This window comes from Moschus berezovskii, chromosome 26 (assembly GCF_049115385.1).
Source record: "Moschus berezovskii isolate FMDL1 chromosome 26, NW_MosBer_1.0, whole genome shotgun sequence".
Taxonomy (NCBI): Eukaryota; Metazoa; Chordata; class Mammalia; order Artiodactyla; family Moschidae; genus Moschus; species Moschus berezovskii.
In genome coordinates this window covers 26149587-26172137 of record NC_142485.1, presented here as the reverse complement: position 1 = coordinate 26172137, position 22551 = coordinate 26149587, and the positions used below count along the sequence as shown (strand labels likewise).

General features: G+C 39.7%; 1 protein-coding gene and 2 non-coding genes across 3 annotated transcripts; all 3 read left to right on the top strand.

Moving 5' to 3' along the window:
- The first annotated feature begins 1146 nt into the window (after positions 1-1146).
- Positions 1147-15465, top strand: FRG1 (FSHD region gene 1). Its single transcript, XM_055416463.2, has 9 exons — positions 1147-1379; positions 5582-5652; positions 6963-7088; positions 8283-8340; positions 8776-8890; positions 10662-10766; positions 13258-13349; positions 14048-14158; positions 15360-15465. Exons 1-9 carry the CDS (start codon positions 1318-1320, stop codon positions 15394-15396), a joined length of 777 nt encoding a protein of 258 aa, XP_055272438.1. The 5' UTR covers positions 1147-1317; the 3' UTR covers positions 15397-15465.
- Positions 9286-9365, top strand: LOC129549491 (small nucleolar RNA U2-19). Its single transcript, XR_008684587.2, has one exon. It is a non-coding gene; the product is annotated as a small nucleolar RNA U2-19 (small nucleolar RNA).
- Positions 9573-9645, top strand: LOC129549490 (small nucleolar RNA U2-30). The gene has a single exon (XR_008684586.1). It is a non-coding gene; the product is annotated as a small nucleolar RNA U2-30 (small nucleolar RNA).
- Positions 15466-22551: the final 7086 nt, after the last annotated feature.

The following is a 22551-nucleotide window of genomic DNA, read 5'->3' as shown; positions in this document are numbered from 1 at the left end:
TGTGGTTTTTCCAATAGCCATGCACGGATGTGAGATTTGGACCATAAAGAAGGCTGAACACTGAAGAACTGATGCTTTCAAACCACGGTGTTGGAGAAGACTCTCACGGTGTTGAGAGTCCCTTGGACTGCAAGATCAAACCAGTCAATCCTAAAGGAAATCAACCCTGGATATTCATTGGAAGGACTGTTGCTGAAGCTGAAGCCTCAACACTTTGGCTACCTGATGCAAAGAGCCGACTCATTAGAAAAGACCCTGACGCTGGAAAAGTTTGAGGCCAAGAGGAAAAGGGGATGACAGAGGATGGATGGTTATACAGCATTAACGACTCAATGGACATAAATTTGAGCAAACTCCGGGAGATAGTGGACAGAGGAGCCTGGGGTGCCACAGTACATGGGGTCACAGAGTGGGATGGGACTTAGAAACTCAACAACAAAAACAAGTGGGATAATGATCAGCTGTTTCTTTAGAGATCACTCGGCAGTAGTAGATCACTACAGTAGATGGTTTGGAAGGGAGAGACGATGGAATCAGGAAAGTAGATTACAAAACTGTTGAAGAGATGGGAGCAGGGACTGAAGCTGTGGAAGCCTCTTAAGACCCACCCAGTACAGAGAGAGACCTCTCTGAATGCATTAGCTTTCCTTGTCACCCGCCTGCCCATCTCCACCCAAAATCCTGCAGCACTAGTGAAATCTTCCGCCCAAACGTTGGCACTTAATTGTCTTTGATTTTATTCCCTGTTTGTTTACTCTGCATTACTCGAGTCTCCATAAGTACGAACAGTACAATAAACGTTTTCGGAATTGAGACGGCTTGTGAAGTCGCCCAAGGCCAAACAATGCGCCCTATGTTACTCGACGCCCCCGCCGCCCCGCCGCACACGCGGGCCCAGCCCTTGGCTGCGGCGCGCAGTCAGGACCAGTGCACCGAGCGGCTTCTGGAGGGTTGATTGAGCCATCGCATCCCCGAGCTAATTACCGCCTCCTCCCCAGACCTCGCAGGCTGACTCTCCGGAGCGGCTCCAGTCGCCCAGCTCGGCTGCGAGACCCGCTGCGTCCACCAGAGGGCGCGCCTCCCCGGCTTCCGCATTAGGAAAGGCCCGTTCTCAGGGCCTATTTCGGCCCTCTGCGGATGCCGTACCCAGGCTGTAAACAGGAAGTGGAGCTCTATTGGGATTGACGTTGGGGTGAAAAAAGGCCGGGGACCGGGGGCAGACCGGTGGCGCGTACGTTCCCGGGGAGTCGGGCCCCGTCTCCACTTGTGTGCCTCCGTCGCCCGCTCCTGCTCCGGTGCCCGTGCTTTGCCTCGACCATGGCCGAATACTCCTATGTGAAGTCCACCAAGCTCGTGCTCAAGGGAACCAAGGCCAAGACGTAAGGACGCGGGTTTGGTGGGAGAGTCTCGCCCTCTCGACGCCCCTCGGCCTTCCCCTGCCTGCGGCGACGGTCCTGGGCCGCTGGCAGCTGGCATTCAGGCGCCCGGTCCTTGGGCCTGCCACCTTTTTAAAAAAATAATTTTAATGCAATATGCAGATACGGATTTTGAAAAGGCTGTGGGTTCGAATCTGGACTCCACCAATTACTAATCTCGTGGCAGGTTCGTTAGTATCTTTGAGCTTCCTCTTGGGAGGGGATTAGTGATACTCCAAAAGGGTTGTTTTGAGGATTAAACGAGGTGACGTGTACAGTAGATAAGTAGAGCCAAATGCAAGGAAGAAGTTACCCTGGTGATTTATGAGATTTTTGAGGAAAAGATATCTGGCCACTCATACCTACACCTTTTTTTTAACTGGTAGATTTGCTCGGGGTTGATTATTTACGCAAATGCTGAGTATTTCATCCTGGTCTCAGTGATAGGAGTTTTAGGTACTTTTTTTTTTTTTTTAATTTTATTGAAGGCAAATTACCTTACATTAATATATTGGTTGGTTTTGCCATACATTGACACGAATCCGCCCCGGGTGTACATGTGTACCCTTTCTTGAACCCCCCTCCCACCTCCCTCTTCCCCATATCCTCCCTCCAGGTCTTAGGTACTTTTAGATGGGATGGAAAGAAAGTGTCAAGAAGCAAACTAAAGCCACTGCTCTTAAGAACTCTGCCTAGGAGTCTTGGATTAAGAATTTATCCTGAATACATGTGAAACTGTTACTGTCTGAATCCATAGGAGGGAGAAGAGAGTTAGCTTCTGAAAGCTTATTTTGTGATGAAAATGCAAACAAGTGTGTCTTATAATCATTATAACTGTCAATATAATTAACATACATGTAGCATTTCATATGTGCCAAGAACTGTTCTGCTGCTGCTGCTAAGTCACCTCAGTCATGTCCGACTTTGTGTGACCCCATAGACGGCAGCCCACCAGGCTCCCCCGTCCCTGGGATTCTCCAGGCAAGAACACCGAAGTGGGTTGCCACCTCCTTCTCCAATGTGTGAAAGTGAAGTCGCTCAGTCATGTCTGACTCGTAGCAACCCCATGGGCTACAACCCACCAGGCTCCTCCGTCCATGGGATTTTCTAGGCAAGAGTACTGGAGTGGCTTGCCATTGCCTTCTCCGAAGAACTGTTCTAAGCAATACCTATTAACTTTTTTAGAAGTCACTCTTGGGCTTTTTATTGTTGAGATATACTACATATACTATAAAATTCACCCTTTTAAAGTAGAATTCAGTGGTTTTTAGCATATTCACAAGACTCAGCACTGTTGAGTTGCTGGACATTCTCATCCTCTCAGAAGGAAGCCCCACCATCACTAGCAGTCACTGCATGTTCTGCTCATCCCCTAATCCCTGGCAACCACTAATCCACCTTTTGTCTGGGTCAGTTTGCCTCATAAACATTCCATATAAATGGATTCATACAATATGCAGGGTCGGACACAACCAAACGACTGAAGAATACAATATGCAGCCTTTTGCATCTGGCTTCTTTTCCTTAGGATAACATTCTCAAGATTCATCTATGTTGTATCAGTACTCATTCCTTTTATGGCTGAATAATATTCCATTAAGGGCTCCCAGGTCGGGAAAGACTAGAGATCTCTTCAAGAAAATTAGAGATACCAAGGGAAAATTTCATGCAAAGATGGGCTCAATAAAGGACAAAAATGGTAGGGACCTAACAGAAGCAGAAGATATTAAGAAGAGGTGGCAAGAATACACAGAAGAACTGTACAAAAAGGAACTTCACAACCCAGATAATCAGAACCGGACATCCTGAAATGTGAAGTCAAGTGGGCCTTAGGAAGCATCACTACAAACAAAGCTAGTGGGAGTGATAGAATTGCAGTTGAGCTGTTTCAAATCCTAAAAGATGATGCTGTGAAAGGGCCACACTCAGTACGTCAGCAAATTTGGAAAACTCATCAGTGGCCACAGGACTGGAAAAGGTCAGTTTTCATTCCAATCCCAAAAAAAGGCAGTGCCAAAGAATGTTCAAACTACCACACAATTGCACTCATCTCACACGCTAGTAAAGTAATGCTCAAAATTCTCCAAGCTAGGCTTCAGCAATACGTGAACCATGAACTTCCAGATGTTCAAGCTGGTTTTAGAAAAGGCAGAGGAACTAGAGATCAAATTGCCAATATCCGCTGGATCATCGAAAAAGCAAGAGAGTTCCAGAAAGAACATCTATTTCTGCTTTATTGACTATGCCAAAGCCTTTGACTGTGTGGATCACAATAAACTGTGGAAAATTCTGAAAGAGATGGGAATACCAGACCATCTGAACTGCCTCTTGAGAAACCTGTATGCAGGTCAGGAAGCAAGAGTTAGAACTGGACATGGAACAACAGACTGGTTCCAGATAGGAAAAGGAGTACATCAAGGCTGTATATTGTCACCCTGTTTATTTAACTTATATGCAGACTACATCATGAGAAATGCTGGGCTGGATGAAGCACAAGCTAGAATCAAGACAGCCGGGAGAAATATCAATAACCTCAGATATGCAGATGACACCACCCTTATGGCAGAAAGTGAAGAGGAACTAAAAAGCCTCTTGATGAAAGTGAAAGAGGAGAGTGAAAAAGTTGGCTTAAAGCTCAACATTCAGAAAACTAAGATCAAGTCACCCGGTCCCATCACTTCAAGGCAAATAGATGGGGAAACAGTGGAGACAGTGGTTGACTTTATTTTGGAGGGCTCCAAAATCACTGCAGATGCTGACTGCACCCATGAAATTAAAAGACGCTTACTTCTTGAAAGGAAAGTTATGACCAACCTAGACAGCATATTAAAAAGCAGAGACATTACTTTGTCAACAAAGGTCCATCTAGTCAAGGCTATGGTTTTTCCAGTGGTCATGTATGGATGTGAGAGTTGGACTATAAAGAAAGCTGAGCACTGAAGAATTGATGCTTTTGAACTATGGTGTTGGAGAAGACTCTTGAGAGTCCCTTGGACTTCAAGGAGATCCAGCCAGTCCATCCTAAGGGAGATCAATCCTGGGTATTCATTGGAAGGACTGATGTTGAAGCTGAAACTCCAATCCTTTGGCCACCTGATGCAAAGAACTGACTCACTTGAAAAGACCCTGATGCTGGGAGGGATTGAGGGCAGGAGGAGAGGGGTCAACAGAGGAGGAGATGGCTAGATGGCACCACCAACTCAATGGACATGAGTTTGGGTAAATTCCGGGAGTTGGTGATGGACAGGGAGGCCTGGCGTGCTGCGGTTCATGGGGTCACAAAGAGTCAGACACAACTGAGTGACTGAACTGAACTGAACTGAAGGTGGCTCAGTGGTAAAAAATCCACCTGCCAATGCAGGAGACGCAGATTTGATCCTTGCGTGAGGAAGATCCCCTGGAGAAGGAAATGGCAGCCCACTCCAGTATTCTTGCCTGGGAAATCCCATGGACAGAGTAGCTTGGTGGGCCACAGTCCATGGGGTTGCACATAGACACACGTAAGTGGCTAAACTACCACCAGTGCTCCATTGCATGGATATAACACCTTTTGTTTATCCATTCATCAGTTGATGGACATTTGGGTTTCCCTTTTGGGGACTCTCACGAATAATGCTGCAATGAATATTCTTATGCAAGTTTCTGTGCAGACCTATGTTTTCATTTCTCTTGGGTGTTAACGTAGGAGGAGAATCGTTAGATCCTGTGGTTTCCATAAACCTAATTCCATGTTTAACTTTTCAAGAAGTCCAAACTCTTCTGGTTGCACCATTTTACATTTTCACAAGTAATGTATGAAGATTATGCCTTAACTCCTAATCCTCAAAGTAAGAGTTGGGTTAAATTGTTATCCTCATTTGTATAGGTGGGGAAATTGACAGATTAAGTAAATTCTCCAAAAAATCACAGAGCTAAGAAATGGCAGAATCACAATTCTAAAAGGCAGTCTGGCTCCAGAGTCTGTTCTCTTTAACTGTAACACAATATTAACAGGATCAGAAGTAACTTCTCTGTATTAGAAGTAAGAGGGTATATCAAGGTATATTGTTGTAGATCAGTAATTTATATATTAGTGTACATCTTAGAAGAGTGTTCTAAGATTCCATCTTACATTTAGTATGCAAATCAATATATCTAAACTCATCTATATAAATAATCTCCTGTAGTAAGAAGAAAAAGAGCAAAGAGAAGAAGAGAAAAAGAGAAGAAGATGAAGAAACTCAGCTTGATATTGTTGGTGAGTCAATCTTCTGTTACTTCATTCTGAGAAAAGTTAGCATTGGTCGAGATCCCCTTAAAAATATTTTCCTAGTAGGGATACTTAGTAAAAAGAAAGTAGAAGGAATTTATGGCCAACTCACATTTGTCTTGAAGTGCTCAAATATTAGAGTTATAGGTTGCTTTTATGTTCTAGCACAGTCGTTATCTGATGTTTTTTCTTCATCATCAGAACAAAGCACAGGAGAGAAGAAACAGAGGGTTCTGACTTAATAGGTGCCATTGTTAGACTACTTAATAGCCCAGAGATTCTGATATATCATTTTAAAGGCCTAATACATATAAATATGATTTAACCAAATGTATTTTACAAATTATTTTGTCTCTTTTTATCATATTGCTATCCAGTTGTCCCAGCACTATTGATAAATAGACTTTCTTTCTCATTAAAGTGTTTTGGTGTCTTTGTCAAAAATCAGTTGACTTTATATGTGTTAGTCTGTTTCTGGACTCTGATCCAGTGGTTTGTCTATTGTTCTGTTGATATATTTGTCTTGATTACTGTCATTTCATAAAGTCTTAAAATCAGGTGGTGTGACTCTGCCGGCTTTATACTTCTGTACTTCTTTATACTCTTGTAGATCCTTTGTATTTCCATATAAATTTTACAATAAATGTATTACTTTCTACAATAAATCCTGTTGGATTTTCTGGGAGAACTGTGTTGAATCTAGAATCTGGTCATTTGGGGAGAATCAGCATGAAGTGTACTTGGTCAGTATAGCACAGAACATGTAAAATACGAATAATTTTATATCACTACTACATTTTCAAGAAAGAATGAATGATCATAGGATGTTGATAATGATTCTGAGTAAAGCTTTTTTTTTTTTTTTTTACTGAAAACAATTATAAGTCAGAAATAGCTTAAATTATCATGGAAACCTCTCACTAAATTATCTAAATCGTAGTAAAATATACCTAACATAAAATCCATCACTTTAGCCATTTTTAAGTGTACAAATCAGTGTCATTAAGTGCATTCCCACTGCTCTGCAGCCATCACCACCATCCATCTTCAATTCAAGATGAATTTTTTTTCATCTTGCAAAACTGAAACTTTACACCCATTAAACTATAAATACCCATACCTCACTCTCCCCTAGTCCCTAGCAACCACCATCCTGTTTTTTATCTCTCTGAATTCAACTACTCTAGAACTGCAAAATTAAAAAAAAAAAGTTAATGTTATAATGTCAACAGCAGCAAGTAAGAACCTTCTGTCACAAATACAAAATGTAAATTTAGATGACTGATTTTATCTTTTAGGAATCTGGTGGACAGTAACGAACTTTGGTGAGATTTCAGGAACCATAGCAATTGAAATGGATAAAGGAACCTACATCCATGCACTTGACAATGGACTTTTTACACTGGGAGCTCCACATAAAGAAGGTTTGTGTCTAATAGAGGCGATGGGCTGGAAAAGACCACTTGAAGTTAATATTCTATGGCGTTCATTCACATAGACTAAATTCTAACTAATCGCAAATATATGCCAAAGGGGTGAATCCATTGATTTGACTCTTCCACTTTTTTCCTTCCTCACTGTTTACATTATTGGCAACTCCCTCTTTCCAGTGTAAGCATTTGAAAACATTCTGTGTAGTTCCAAAAGGGTATCCATGGCAATCAAAACTAATGTGAATAATTGAAATAATAAAAGGAAAGAAAAAGAAAACCTAGATGAATCAAAAGTTTGAATTCCTTTTGCCACAGCTAACCCCCGGCACTGTTAATCTGAAGTTTTCTCTTTCCTTTTAGCTCATGGGAAGAAGCACTAATGAGACACCAAGTAATTAGAAAATTACAAAGAGCTTTTTGTCCAAATGGTCATCCCTTGAATAAATTAAAGCCTTTTAGTTTTTTCAACATTAAGTGCTTATTTGTCTATGTGCTGACTGCATTTTAAAACACAAAGAGATAGTATCTTGGAAGTAACTGAATAGCATTATACTGACCTATCTCATTAGATATGTAAAACTTGTTTGTTTGTTTGTTTTTAACATATGCTCTCATTGACTGTTAGAGACTTTCTAAGTAAACTAAAGTTTAGTTTTACATATAGAAGATAAAGTATTCTCTTTTTCCGGGCGGGGCTTAAAATAACACAAATTTATTATTATCACACAATTGTAGAGGTCAGAAGTCCAAAGTGAGTCTTGATGATCTAGAATCAGGATGTTAACAGAGCTGCATTTGAAGATAAAGTAACTCTTGATACTATGAATACTATGTCGTGTGTTAAGTTGCTCAGTCATGTCTGACTCTTTGTGACCCTGTGGACTGTAGCCCACCAGGCTCCTCTGTCCATGGGATTCTGCAGGCAATAATTCTAGAGTGGGTTGCCTTTTCCTACTCCAAGGCATCTTCCCAACCCAGGGATTGAACCCACGTCTGCTGTGTTGGCAGGTGGGTTCTTCACTGTCTGAACCACCAGCGAAGGCCATATACTGTATTATAATTACATAATATAATATTCTTACATTTGGTTTTAAAAGAAAAAGAGCTATTTTTAAGCTAAAGAGTATTTTTACATGTATATTTATAAGAAATGTCATATTTACTTCGAAATGTTTTCTCTTGTAGTTGATGAGGGCCCTAGTCCTCCAGAGCAGTTTACAGCTGTCAAATTGTCTGATTCCAGGTAAGCTTGAGTTGAACTATCATGATACATTATAATAGGATATATCCATTAAAAGTGGTGTTTTTGAAGAATAATGAAATTGGGAAAATGTTTGCTGCATAATATAAGGTATTATATAGTGTTGCTACTGCTGCTAAGTCACTTCAGTCGTGTCCGACTCTGTGTGACCCCATAGATGGCAGCCCAACAGGCTCCTCTGTCCCTGGGATTCTCCAGGCAAGAATACTGGAGTGGGTTGCCATTTCCTTCTCCAATTATATAGTACTTGTACTTAAAAAGTAGAATATTAAACTGTATAGACAGAACCACATTGTCCAGTATGATAGCCACTTGCCACACGTGGCTTTGGAACATTGGAACTGTGGTTAATCTGAATTTTATACACATTTAATTTTCTCTCAGTTTTTAACATTTAACTATTTCATTAATCTGAAGAATCGCCCTGAAATCTGGCTATGGAAAATACCTTGGTATAAATTCAGACGGACTTGTTGTTGGGCGTTCAGATGCAATTGGACCTAGAGAGCAGTGGGAACCCGTCTTTCAAGATGTAAGTACTATTATTATTTTTTTTTTTACAAGCTCCTTCTCAGTGTAGGAGAAAGTCTCTAACAGTCAACGAGAGCATATATATTCAGGAAAAACAAAAAAGAGTGCAATAATATAATGCATTAAATTTTTACAAACTAATATGAATTCATAACCTTCAAAAGATCTCAAAAAAGAGTGCAATAATATAATGCATTAAATTTTTACAAACTAATATGAATTCATAACCTTCAAAAGATCTCAAAAAATAGTGCAATACAGAAAAAAAAAAACAGTCAACAGAGTGAAAAGACATGCGGTGGATTGGGGGAAAGTACTTACAAGCTAGATATCTGTTAAAGGGTTAATGTACAAAATATATAAGAAACTCCTCTGAGATCTGCTGTTACTGAAGTGGATCAGTGATGAAAATAGCCAAATCTGAGCATCAGAAGACCTTTTATTTTACCTGATACACGATCTCTGTAGTTCTGACAAGCTAAAGAATTTAAAGTGTTTGTGTGTGTAAAGGTGGACAATAGATAACTGAGGACTTTATTGGCGGCTGAGTGTGTGTGTGTATGAAAGGCTGATCAATTCTGAGCAACGTGTGTGTGTGTGTGTGTGTGTAAAGGTGGACAGTAGATAACTGAGGACTTTATTGGTGGCTGAGTGTGTGTGTGTATGAAAGGCTGATCAGTTCTGAGCAATGATGAGAAGGTTTTATTACTATGGACCTTTATAACTGTGAAGGTTTCTACACTTGATCTGAGCTCAGAATTTAAAAAAAAAAAAACATTCAATAGCAAAAACAAAAACAACTTTTTTTTTAATTGGCAAAGAAACTGAATAGCTATTTCTCATTATATCAGCAGAAGAGGCCAGCATATCATAAGGTAATATGATGAGTCAGATACTACCAGTCATACAGAACTTTAGGGATTTTCATTTCACTTTATTTTGGGGGAAGACACTAAGTTTTAAAATTTTAAAGAAAGATTTAAAAGTCCCTGGTGTAACAAGTAAAACTTTAACACAGAAAGGGGACTCAGCGGAAAAATCAGCAGCACAGATTTAAATCACCTTGGACTAAATCACAGCCACATCCCAGCTCACCAAGAGTCATGCAGATGACAGAAAACTCAGCCCTCACTCCCTCAAATAAGAAATTAAATCAAACTCATGTTATTAGCACTTTGGTCACTGGATATGATAGATGATTAAATTCTTCCTACACCCAAAAGTCCCTCACACATTGATTCTTAAAAGTTCTCAGCAATAAATTCAAAGGCATCGAAGCCTAGCTTTTCTATTTTTTTTCTGCATTTCTTTTTTTTTTTAATGTTATTGAAGTATAGTTGATTATACTTCAACTACGTTTTTTTTATATTTTCTAATTATGGAGTAAAATCTTAAAATATTACTGTTTGAATAAAATACATTATATATTTGTTTTCTTTAAAGCTAATTTAAAAAAAAATCTGACTAAATCAATTATATCCCAGTAAATCTTTGAGACCAAAGGAAATAATTCTATTCCATATAGTTAGAATTTAGTCCTACTAAATCTACTAATAGAATATATTAAAAGTATTTAATGTGATTATCTTTGAGTAGTAAGATTATAAATGATTCTGATTTGCTTTTCTATGTTTTTTTATTTTCTAGGTTTTCTTCACATTCTTGTTCCTGATTCCTTTTAGATTTGGGAAGGAATCAGTTTAATCTCAAGACTTAAGAATCCTTTTGCAGATACTCTTATAACTTACTTCTTATTATTTTGTTTCGTTTAGGGGAAAATGGCTTTACTGGCCTCCAATAGCTGTTTTATTAGATGCAATGAAGCAGGTGATATAGAAGCAAAAAGTAAAACGGCAGGAGAAGAAGAAATGATAAAGGTAATCATGAAAGTTTTCTATAGACTAATGCACGTCACATATATGATGTGACTACGTCTCTTTAAAATGTTGCAATCTGATCCACACTCACTGTGTGTAATGCATTAGTGAGGCCATGGTGGAAGGCAGAAAGAAATGAGGGAAAAAAGCCTTTTTTAAAAGCAGCCTAATCCTCATGCAACGAGTTGACTCACTGGAAAAGACTCTGATGCTGGGAAAGGTTGGGGGCAGGAGGAGAAGGGGACGACCGAGAATGAGATGGCTGGATGGCATCACCGACTCTGTGGACATGAGTTTGAGTGAACTCCGGGAGTTGGTGATGGACAGGGAGGCCTGGCGTGCTGTGATTCATGGGGTCACAGAGAGTCGGACATGACTGAGTGACTGAACTGAACTGAACTGAACTGAATCCTTATAAATAAAGCATAAAAATCCATGTTACATTTTCTCTACTATCAGCATAACTTAAATGCATCTATCAAGTATGTGTATACCTTTTGCTTTAAATTCTGTGTCATATATTTGATTTTACTTTTTAAATATTCTCAGTTTTCATAATCTTCAGTTTTACAGTCTTACAGTATTCTTTTTAACCTCAAAAAATATCTCTAAATCTTTTGAAACAAGAATGTTAATACCAGTAACTTCATTTCATCATTTGGAGTTGATTGATGGAGAAAGAAATACCATTCTAGACAGCTCAGGAATCAGAAGATTTAGTATACCTTCCATAGTTTTCTCAAAAGCCATTTTCACTGCTAAAAATATCCAAACCAAAAAAAAAATTTAAATCTAAAACCTAGATTTTCTTTTGTTGTAATTTTTAAAAGTGTTAGTCATAATATTTTTCAATTATTCAATACATAAAACTAAAGCAAATAGCTCCAGGCACATGCATGATTGTCTTTAGTGTTCCCATAAGATAGTTACTATTATCTTTTAACTGTCCATGGGAGGAACAGCCTCTAACCCTGTTTAAATCCTCACTGTTTTGATCAGTCACTGCACGAAGTCACACAGCTAAAGTGGAGACAGAATGTGTACACAGGCCCAACTGACTCTAGAAGTACATTCCACAGCACATTGTTTCTCTGAAAGCAAGTCACTAGAAAAATGCTGGCGAGGCATTCTCTGGTGGTCCGGTGGTTAAGATTCCAAGCTTCTACTGCAGGGGCATGGGTTCTATCCCTGGTCAGGGAACTAAGATCCCATTCACCTATTTATTTCATTTTTAATTATATTTAATTTTTTGTATCATGTTTAACTTGTTTATTTGGATTACATTATAAAAATATGATTATTGAAGACAAATAGTGCAAATATGAGCAGAAGGAAAAAAAAATTATGCTGTATTTATCAACAGTTGCAGCTGTTTTTATATGAAGTACCTGTCAGGTTTCCCTGGGTCTGTTTGGTTGGGCAGGTACCTGGAACCTCTGAGCAGCGATAATCAAGGACTCGGTCCACCCTCCCTTCCACATTGCAGGTTCTGCTTGTCTGTGTCAGCGTCCACCTTCATAGACTGGCTTTATATACCAGAACACATCCCTTCCTGCCAAGGGCAGTATAGTGTCACAGGCCTGGCCCAGAATTTCCATAGTTCTTTGAGGACTCCTCCAGCCAGAGTGGTTGCACAGATATTAATTGCACATGCCTTATTATTGACTACAACTTTCGAAGCAATCTTGGAACGTGCTCTAAGCCACAGAGATCACTTTCAAGATATCAGTCCTTTGGGTTGCAGATTGCAACCAGTTCCTTGGCCCTGAATTCTATCCCTTTCCTGCCCCATTCCATTCTCCAGGCAAGAATACTGGAGGGGGTAGCCATTCCCTTCTCCAGGGGATCTTCCCCACCCAGGGATCGAACCGCAAGCTCCTGCACTGCAGGCAGTCTTTTCCATCTAAGCCACCAAGGAAGCCCTTTGCCCTACTTAGTTGATCTTAATTGTCATATCTGTGTCAGTTAATCTATTGCAGGTGATAGTATCTGTCAAAACTTATGAAGGTAAAAGGATTTAAAAGGGATAAATTCCAATTAGGTAAAAACAAATTGTGTTATGTTAAAAGCTTTGAAGCATTTGGTAAAAGCCTGTGCATAGTAAAACAGCTACTGTCTTAAACTTTCAGTATTATAAAGTGTACACTAAATAGCAGGATAATTTGATTCTACTGTATTTACTTTTGGAGCCAAAATTAAACTAGTTAAATTATTGCCTAATTGGCGTAGTGATACCTGATCTGTAAAAGGCTTTTCAAGTAATTTTCTCTTTATTTTTTCTCATGTAAGAGCTCTAAGGAAACATATAATAGCAATTATTTATGTAAGTTACATATGAACATATCTAGAACTTGTTTTTTCCTGAATCTAACTGGCCAAGTTGTTTTCTTCTTTTGTATAAGAAATCATATAGAACGTTCTTTTGTAATAAGTAAGGTGGGGCAGGGGAAGATAAATGTGTAACCTCTGTGTTCTCATCTCCAATATATAGATCAGATCCTGCGCCGAAAGAGAAACCAAGAAAAAAGATGATATTCCAGAAGAAGACAAAGGAAATGTCAAACAGTGTGAAATCAATTACGTGTAGGTTTATTTTTTTTCTTTTAGAACTATAGGTTTGGCAGTGACATGCTTCTCAAGGCACCTAAAATAAAAGACATGAAAGACGAGAAAATCAACATAATGTAGACTCTAGGACAGGGCCCCGAGCTGAATGCCTCTCGTAAGGGTTCAGGTTTCAACATTCCCATCGCCTGGATTGGTCTGTTGTCCCTGCTGAAGGCTTCCCCAGTGGCTCAGTGGTAAAGAATCCGCCTGCCAAGCAGGAGATGCAGGTTCAGTCCCTGGGTCGGGAAGATCCCCTGGAGGAGGGCATGACAACCCACTCCAGTATTCTTGCCTGGAGAATCCCATGGACAGAGTAGCCTGGCAGGCTCCCATCCATGGGGTCACAAAGAGTCAGATGCAACTTAGCGACTAAACAACAGTCCTGCTCTGTAGAGTGGCTGTCACTGTCAGCACATAAAGCCTGTCAAACGTTTCCAGGACACAGGAGACTCCAGCCAACACTCCCAAGTGTTAATTAAGTTTGTAGAGCTACCCAGACAACTGCCTTCTTGATGATGGGGTAGAAAGGTCATTTTTGTTGTTGAAAAGTTGTAAATTATTTGAGAAAAACAGTTTTTTTTAGTAAATGAAAAATTTAAATATTAGTAAGCTTGTTACTAAACATGTATAATCAAAGTTTGAGACATTTTTCAAGAAAGGCATTTTCTTAACAGAAAAAAATTCCAGAGCTTCCAAGACCACAAGCTTAAAATAAGTAAAGAAGACAGTAAAATTCTGAAAAAGGCCCGGAAAGATGGATTCTTGCATGAAACACTTCTGGACAGGTAAGTAAACTTTTATTCATTTCCAACTATTTTCAATGTCCAATAGAAGTGGTGTATAAACACATGTTCTTTTCTTAATTACTGTAATTTAAAAAATTTGTCTTTATTTCTAAGTTTTGAATGTGGTAGTATTACCTTAAAAGGGACATTGTAAGTCTGGGAAAGATCACCAAGAAAAAATATTTGGAAATAGCCAGATTCCAAGTGCTTATATATTTTGTTACAAGCAATTCAGGTTTGACTGAAACTACTTCATAAATTCACTTACCATAGACTTTTTTGTAACTGTTAAAACCAGGGCTAGAGAGAAGTAGTTTGACTAATTTTAAAATTCAGTGGGTTCTGTTAAAAGTACTACAGGTTTCCAAAAATGAGATAAAAATCAGTTTAAAAATTTCTAAGTATAAAATTGAACCACTTTGTTAAGTTGAATTCATATATGTACAGGATATTCAACATAGCACATTATTAGTATTTGTTTATTAGTATTCCTACTTAAGAAAGTAGTGTCCTGGATTTCCAACATTAGCTTAGCTGTGAGCTTATAAATACAAATCAAGTAAGCACCAGACCAGAAGAGAATTTGGTAATCTGCCACTTTTCAAGTCTTATGTTGCAAAGTTAGCTTTAAGATATTTCTTTAGGTTACTTGATAACAACAGTGCTTTGTCAGGTGTTTCCTGTTAACTAGTTGATCAAGTGACTACCTGAAGACAGCAAATGATGTAATGATTATTTCCAGCGGAGTATATTAATGTACCTATATCTGGGAAATCAAGAATAGGCAATAAAAGTAATCAGGATATGGAATTGAAAGAAACAGAATAAGCTCTGTGTCCTGTAACCTTTATCACTTATGAAAATACAACATTCCCACCTTATTAAATAGAAGTTTAGGCCATGCTTAAATTCAGAGGCAATTAAAATTGCTGTTGTGGATTTTAAAAGCCCTTAGGCAACATGAGTTAAAGATTAGGAAAAGTGTTTTTGTAAGAATAAAATCTCATGTATTATGAAACATAAAATTGAGAAGTAAACATTTTAATTAAAATATTTTAACATAAGCAGTGTGGTAAGATAATAGCTGAAACTGAGGGCACAATTGCTGAACACAAGTTTATGATTTTAGTAGCAGGTGACCATTATATGACATGTTTTCACATAGATTAATTTTTTTATTATTTGTTTTTGTTTTAAACAGGAGAGCCAAATTGAAAGCTGATAGATACTGCAAATGACCAGGACTTTTGTTTCTGTCTTCTTCTTTTGTTTTTTTTTTTAATAATAAAACCAGTGTTTTTACAGAATTATTGGGTTGTTTTGTAATTATTACTGAACCAATAGCTAGATTTAACTAAGATTAATCAAGTTTAATTGAGCTTCTCCATGGAGGTACTTGGAAATTGGCACAGAATTTTTTTTTTTCTTTTCTGGATTTCCTGTCAAAAGGATGAAGTTCTACTGTATGAAACTACTGTTTCTTGTACAGTTTGTGGAAGCTGTCTTACTGCTTTACAGTCTTACTTTCCATTTCTTAATACAATAGGTGTCTGATCAGTACCTTTAAAAGGAAGTTAGAAACTCACAGTCCATCAGCAAGGCTTTGATTCTACCTCTGAAACTGCCCAGATCATACACAAGCCAAGCAAATAACAGGACGAGGGGGCTGGACAGAGAGAAAGAAATTGTATTAGGCAGTGGGGTGAAAACGGGAAACAGAAGAGCGAGTAGCTTCAGAACAGAGGCTGAGAGTAAAATTGGGGAAATTCCATACTTAGGATCATCTAGCCATAACAGATGCGTATATAATGCTTTCATCCTCACTTGTGGGATGGAAAGGGAGCTATTAAAGAAGTTCAGACACTAAGCATTGCTGAGGTCTGCTTTGCCCAGGCAGTTTTATTCCCAGTCTGTCTCCTTCTGGGCTGAAACGCTGGGCTGGATGAAGCACAAGCTGGAATCAAGATTGCCAGGAGAAATATCAATAACCTCAGATATGAAGATGACACTACCCTTATGGCAGAAAGCAAAGAAGAACTAAAGAGCCTCTTGATGGAAATGAAAGAGGAGAGTGAAAAAGTTGGCTTAAAGTTCAACATTCAGAAAACCAAGATCATGGTATCTGGTCCTATCACGTCATGGCAAATAGACGGGGAAACAGTGGAAACAGTGACAGACTTTTTGGGGGCTCCAAAATTACTACAGATGGTGACTGCAGCTGTGAATTACTCCTTGGAAGAAAAGCTATGACCAATCTAGACAGCGTATTAAAAAGAAGAGACATTACTTTGCCAACAAAGGTCAAAGCTCTGGTTTTTCCAGTAGTCATGTATGGACATGAGGGTTGGACTATAAAGAAAGCTGAGTGCCAAAGAACTGATGCTTTTGAACTGTGGTGTTGGAGAAGACTCTTGAGTCCCTCAGACTGCAAGGAGGTCCAACCAGTCCACCCTAAAGGAAATCAGTCCTGAATATTCATTGGAAGGACTGATGTTGAAGCTGAAACTCCAGTAATTTGGCCACCTGATGCGAAGAACCGACTCATTTGAAAAGACCCTGATGCTGGGAAAGATTGAAGGCGGGCGGAGAAGGGGACAACAGAGGATGAGATGGTTGGATGGCATCACCAACTCAATGGACATGAGTTTGGGTAAACTCCGGGAGTTGGTGATGGACAGGGAGGCCTGGCATGCTACAGTCGATGGGGTTGCAAAGATCGGACACAACTGAACTGAACTGTCTCCTTCTGAGTTCCTGAACACAGTACTCAGGATGTCATCTAACCCTGTGAGTGTTCCTGAATCCAGGTTGTGTACCAAGTACTAGACTTCACTGGAAATTCCACTTCAGTAGAGCTAAGGCTGGTTGATGCATTTTTATGTTTTTACAATTCCACGTTGATTCCAGTGCTCAGCCGTGACCAAGACCTGGTGTGACACGCTGTCTAGTTCTCAGCCTCTATATTCCATCTGTCACCAACTCTCGATTCGCATGGCCCCTCTACAAAAAGGTTGCTAAGCCACCAACACGACACGCCTTGTAGAGTAACTCTTGTTATCGCTCTCACCCTAACGTGGCATCCTAGTTCCAATAGCTGGACATTCTCCAGTGTTGCTTTCTCCTCCTTCTGATCCCCCAAAGCAGTGGTTCTCAAGCAGGGCCAATTTTGCCCACAGTGGACATTTTGGAATGTCTGGAGACATTTTTGGTTGTCACAACTGGGAAAGGAGAGGGTAATCTGAGATCTAGAGGATTAGAAACTAGGGATACTGCTAAACATCCTCCAATACACAGGACAGCACCCCCCCCCAGAATAACGAATAATTATCCAATCAAATTGCCAGTGGTGCCAAGATTGTGAAACTTGCCCTAGAAAGTAGTCCATTCCTTGCTTTGTCAGCTCCCCAACCCCTAAAAATAAATGTATATACATAAGAATTGTCTGGGATACCTGTAGATTTCCAAGACCCATCCTTAGAGATGCAGGCTTAACAAATCTAAGATTAGTCCCCCAGTTTTTAACAAGCACTCCAGGTAATTCTGAAGCAGGCCTCTGAATGACACTTGGAGAAACACTACCCTCGAGAGACTGAGATTCCCTGGTGGCTCAGCTGGTAAAGAATCCACTGCAATGCGGAAGACCTAGGTTCAATCCCTGGGTTGGGAAAATGCCCTGGAGGAGAGCATGGTAACCCATGCCAGTGTTCTTGCCTGGAGAATCCCCATGGACAGAGGAGCCTATTGGGCTTCAGTCCGTGGGGTCACAAAGAGTTGGACATGACTAAGCAACTAAGCACACAAGAGACTTAAGTCTTATTTCCAACAGTAGTTTGGCACCAGGGACCCGCTGCCAGCTGACTGATTTTCCTGAAACAAACATTCTGTTAACCTGAATTTCTGAATGTAGTACATTCCTGGGTTTCTTGTCACCATGCTCATCTTCATGTCAACCCAGTTTCTGCCCCTGTTCAAGAGAGCAGGACTAATATCAGGTCTTGGCAACTAAGGGGATACAGATAGGCATTTCCTGCCTTCATGGAGTTTATATACTAGTGAAGGAAGATAACAAGTCAGTAAAAAAGCGCAGGTAACAGGTGAGTGTTCCTTCCCTGTTTCGAGCATTGCGTTTTATACAGCCCCCATTATAGCACTGAAGTCAGTCTAGGAGAGTGGCAGAGATCAAGGATGAATGTACAGAGCCACGTGGTCCACATTTTTCCGTCTTGGACGTAAGCATATCATGAGAAATTTTGTTTAAAGCACTGTCAAAATCAAGATATGTTCTGGGCTTCCCTGGTAGCTCAGTGGTAAAGAATCCACCTGCCAATGCAGGAGACACAGGTTAAATCTCACCTGGGAAGATCCCACGTGCGGCAGAGCAACTAAGCCCCTGCACTACAACTGCTGAGCCTGTGTTCTAGACCCTGGGAGTTGCAACTACTGAGTCCACGTGCCCTAGAGCCTGTGCTCTGTGACAAGAAAAGCCACCACAATGAGAAGCCAGTGCATGGCAACTAGAATAGCCCCTGCCTGCCACAACTAGAGGAAAGTCCACACAGCAATGAAGACCCAGTGCAGACAAAAATAAATAGAAATTTTTTAAAGATGCATTCTGATGAAACATTCCCGACTTACTAGTCTAGTAAACTTATGAAAAGGTAGGCTATATACAATAAAAGTACAAATAAAAAGCTCCTCACACCCGATTTTGACTGCTCACATATTTTCAGATTAAATCATCTTGAAGATTTTTCTATCTCCATGTTCACAGACTCACTCTTTTATCATCTCCAAACTGCTGTTAAACCCATCACTTTTTCATCTCAGACACTATTCTTCACTTCTAGAATCCATTTGATCCTCCTTTGATTTTTGCTTTGTTGTTAAAATTTCTTTTTATCTGCTGAAATTTCCTATCCATTCATTAAGTCTTTTTTGGTGTTTTTGTTTTTAGGCAGAGTTATAATAGCTCCCTTAAAAATCCTTGTCTACTAATTCCAACATCTGGGTCAGTCACTACTGCTTGCCTTTCCTTTTTAGTATGTTCTTCATTTGTCTGATTTAATTAGACTGTATCCTGGATGTTGTGAATAATACATTGTAGAAACTGTGGATTCTGTTTTGTCCCTCTGAAAAATTTTTGTTGATATTATTTAGCAGTTGATTGTTTGTTGATATTGTTTAATTTGGTTGATCTCAAGCTCCAAATTCTGTCTCCCCACAGTGGGCCACAACTGAAATCTCCCTTCCATTCTTTTAGTTTTAGCTGGGCTGCTTGAGGTCTGCCCCAAGGATGTGGAGTTCTGAGATTAGTCAGAGATTTGGGCTGTGTGGCTACCCTCTGTAACTTTCTCCTTTTTTCAGGATTTCCGCCTCGTGTCTAGACTATTTAGTTGCTCTGAACTCTGTCCTCAGATTCCTCATGTAAGATTTAAGTTTTAGTAACAGCAAGGTTTCTGTATGAGTATTAATGACTCTTAGTGGCACTGCCTGGGGCCTGCCCTAAGTTGAAAAAAAATGTTGAGAATGTGATTTCCTTCTTATTAGAATTAACTCCCCTCAAGTTTCTACATACTTTTGGTCACTCTCCATTACCTTTAGATAATTTTTACTATTTTGTCTAAAGTTTAATTTCTGTCATGTGAGAGGGTTAGTCTAGTCAAGCTGCTCCACCATGACTTACTCAAACTCTTACTCTCTGCCCACTCTTCCCCAAATTAAGGAACTGCCTGGACTTCCCTAGATACAGATACAAAACTCAACATCTTACAGACTTCCCTAGATACAGATACAAAACTCAACATCTTACAGAAAGTATAGTTAAAATATTCAAATATCTTAAAATAGGACTGAAGTCCTAAAATGGACTCAGCATACCAGATGGCCCAATGCCCACCTGAATGCTGTGGAGTTCCTGGGTCAACTCTAGTGTAGACACTAATCAATCCATAGCTTCAACTCTTTTTTGCAGGAATTCAGTTCAGTTCAGGTCAGTCGCTCAGTCGGGTCCGACTCTGCAACCCCATGAATCACAGCACGCCAGGCCTGCCTGTCCATCACCAACTCCCGGAGTTCACTCAAACTCATGTCCATAGAGTCGGTGATGCCATCCAGCCATCTCATTCTCGGTCATCCCCTTCTCCTCCTGCCCCCAATCCCTCCCAGCATCAGACTCTTTTCCAGTGAGTCAACTCTTCGCATGAAGTGGCCAAAGTATTGGAGCTTCAGCTTTAGCATCAGTCCTTCCAATGAACACCCAGGATTGATCTCCTTTAGAATAGACTGGTTGGATCTCCTTGCAGTCCAAGGGACTCTCAAGAGTCTTCTCCAACACCACAGTTCAAAAGCATGCAGGAATTATATTTACTCAATTGCTCCAAACTCTTATGACACAGAAGAATTATTAAAATATGCTAGCTTAACATCATATTTTATTAACTAAATTATGGCATGATATCTTTCATAACAGGTGAAAAACATCAAAATTACTTTTCAAGATATTGTTCTTCTATGATATTATTATTATCAATATTAGCCAAAGGGGTTTAATGCAGGTAACCTCTGTGATAATTTTTTCAGACTCACTCATCTTGAAATCCATTTCATTCAATTAAAACATTAGTAATAAATGAGAAAAAGAATAATTTCATGCCTTTACTTTTTCTTTTTCCTCATCCAGCTATTAGTTTACAGTGAGTTTGTGTGGGTGTTGTTTTGGTTTTTATTTTGTTTTGATTTTACTTTTTTACTTCAACAAGAGACATTTATTTATCACAGTTCCAGAGACTGGGAAGTCCAAGAACAAGGTGCTGGCTGGTTCAGTTCCTGGTGAGAGTCTCTTCATGGTTTGCTGGACATCTTCTTGCTGTGTTCTCATTACAGAGAGGTGGAGAAAATCTTTGAATAATTTTAGATTTACAGAAAATTTCCAATAATAGTACAGATTTACTTTATACTCTTCACTACAGATCCCCTAATATTAACATTTTATACAGGTGTTTTTATGCATATTTCATTAAGGGAAATGGTGTTAAGGCAGGTTTTATTTTATGACATTTCCTATGTATTAATACTTCACCCCGAGGAAAATCTTTGGCACTATTTGATCTATTTCTATTTAATATTTTGCCACTGGGCTACTTCTCTTAATCATTACTGAGGCTTATTTTCCATGATGGAGAAACAATAAGCGTTCTTTCCATTTGGCCTCGTGTTTCAACCCTGCCTTTGTTTTGCATAAAATAAAATCCCTAGGTTTTCTTTTCAGAGTGTACAGCGAGGACTTGTAAATTAAAATCTGTAGGTGTTCTCACAGTGTTCTGCAAACCTGATGAGGTTTTGCAATCCTGTTCTGAGTGCTGCAGAGAAAAAAAAGAGTGTAGCACTACTAATTAGTGTTTATTTTTCCATCCTGCTATTTCTTAATCCTGGTCCTCAGATACTAAGTGGAATTGTAAGGGAGAGAATACAGAAAATAAAGCATGTCTCTTTACTCCTTTAAAAAGGTGGAAACTTAAAAGTAGACTCCAAGGTAAGGAATCAAGTCATGGTTTCTAACCTTAGTTCCCTAACTAACTGTACCACCTGGAAATTTAAGTTGTACATGTGCATGCTCAGTCGCTTCAGTCGTGTCTGACTCTTTATGACCCCATGGACTGTAGCCCACCAGGCTCCTCTATCCATGGGATTTCCCAGGCAAGAATAATGGAGAAAGCTGCCATTTCCTAGTATCCGTTCCGTTCCGTCGCTCAGTCGTGTCCGACTCTTTGCGACCCCATGGACTGTAGCCTACCAGGCTTCTCCGTCCATGGGATTCTCCAGGCAAGAATACTGGAGTGGGTTACCGTTTCCTTCTCCAGGGGATCTTCCCGACCCAGGGATCGAACCCGGGTCTCCCGCATTGGAGGCAGACGCTTTAACCTCTGAGCCACCAGGGAAGCCCATATAGGTCACCTTTAAAGCAGAGCAGCAGGTATTATGCATGTGTATCACTTCTTTCTAATGTTTGGGAAAATAATTTATTCCCCAATGTATGCCCCTGTGTTTTTCATTTTTAGTCCAAAACTGCTCTCTGGGAGACCTTCTATATGTCCATCACAGACTTTTCAACCCCTCCCACCTGCCAACCTATGATTACCAACTTTTCTTTTTCCATGTGCCTTTTACTGCCTTTTTCATTCCTCACTGGTGTGCTCTTTCCATAATACAGAAAAAAATGGACAAAAGACTTAATCATTTAGTAGAAGTATAAACAAAAATTTCTAATAGACAAATTTCCTCTTGACTCTCCCATGAAAATGCCCCTCCTGACTCTTCTCAAGCTGAATTTGGCTTGCATGCCTGTGCACCCAGAGTCAGAGAATCCTGCACCACAGCCCAAGTACCAGTTTTGA

Bases quoted from the DNA above. Each gene is read 5' to 3' on its own strand.
- FRG1 (XM_055416463.2), top strand. From the start codon at position 1,318: ATGGCCGAATACTCCTATGTGAAGTCCACCAAGCTCGTGCTCAAGGGA. The intron at 7,089-8,282 runs GTTTGTGTCTAA...TTTCTCTTGTAG, and splicing joins GGGAGCTCCACATAAAGAAG to TTGATGAGGGCCCTAGTCCT. The intron at 14,159-15,359 runs GTAAGTAAACTT...TGTTTTAAACAG, and splicing joins CATGAAACACTTCTGGACAG to GAGAGCCAAATTGAAAGCTG.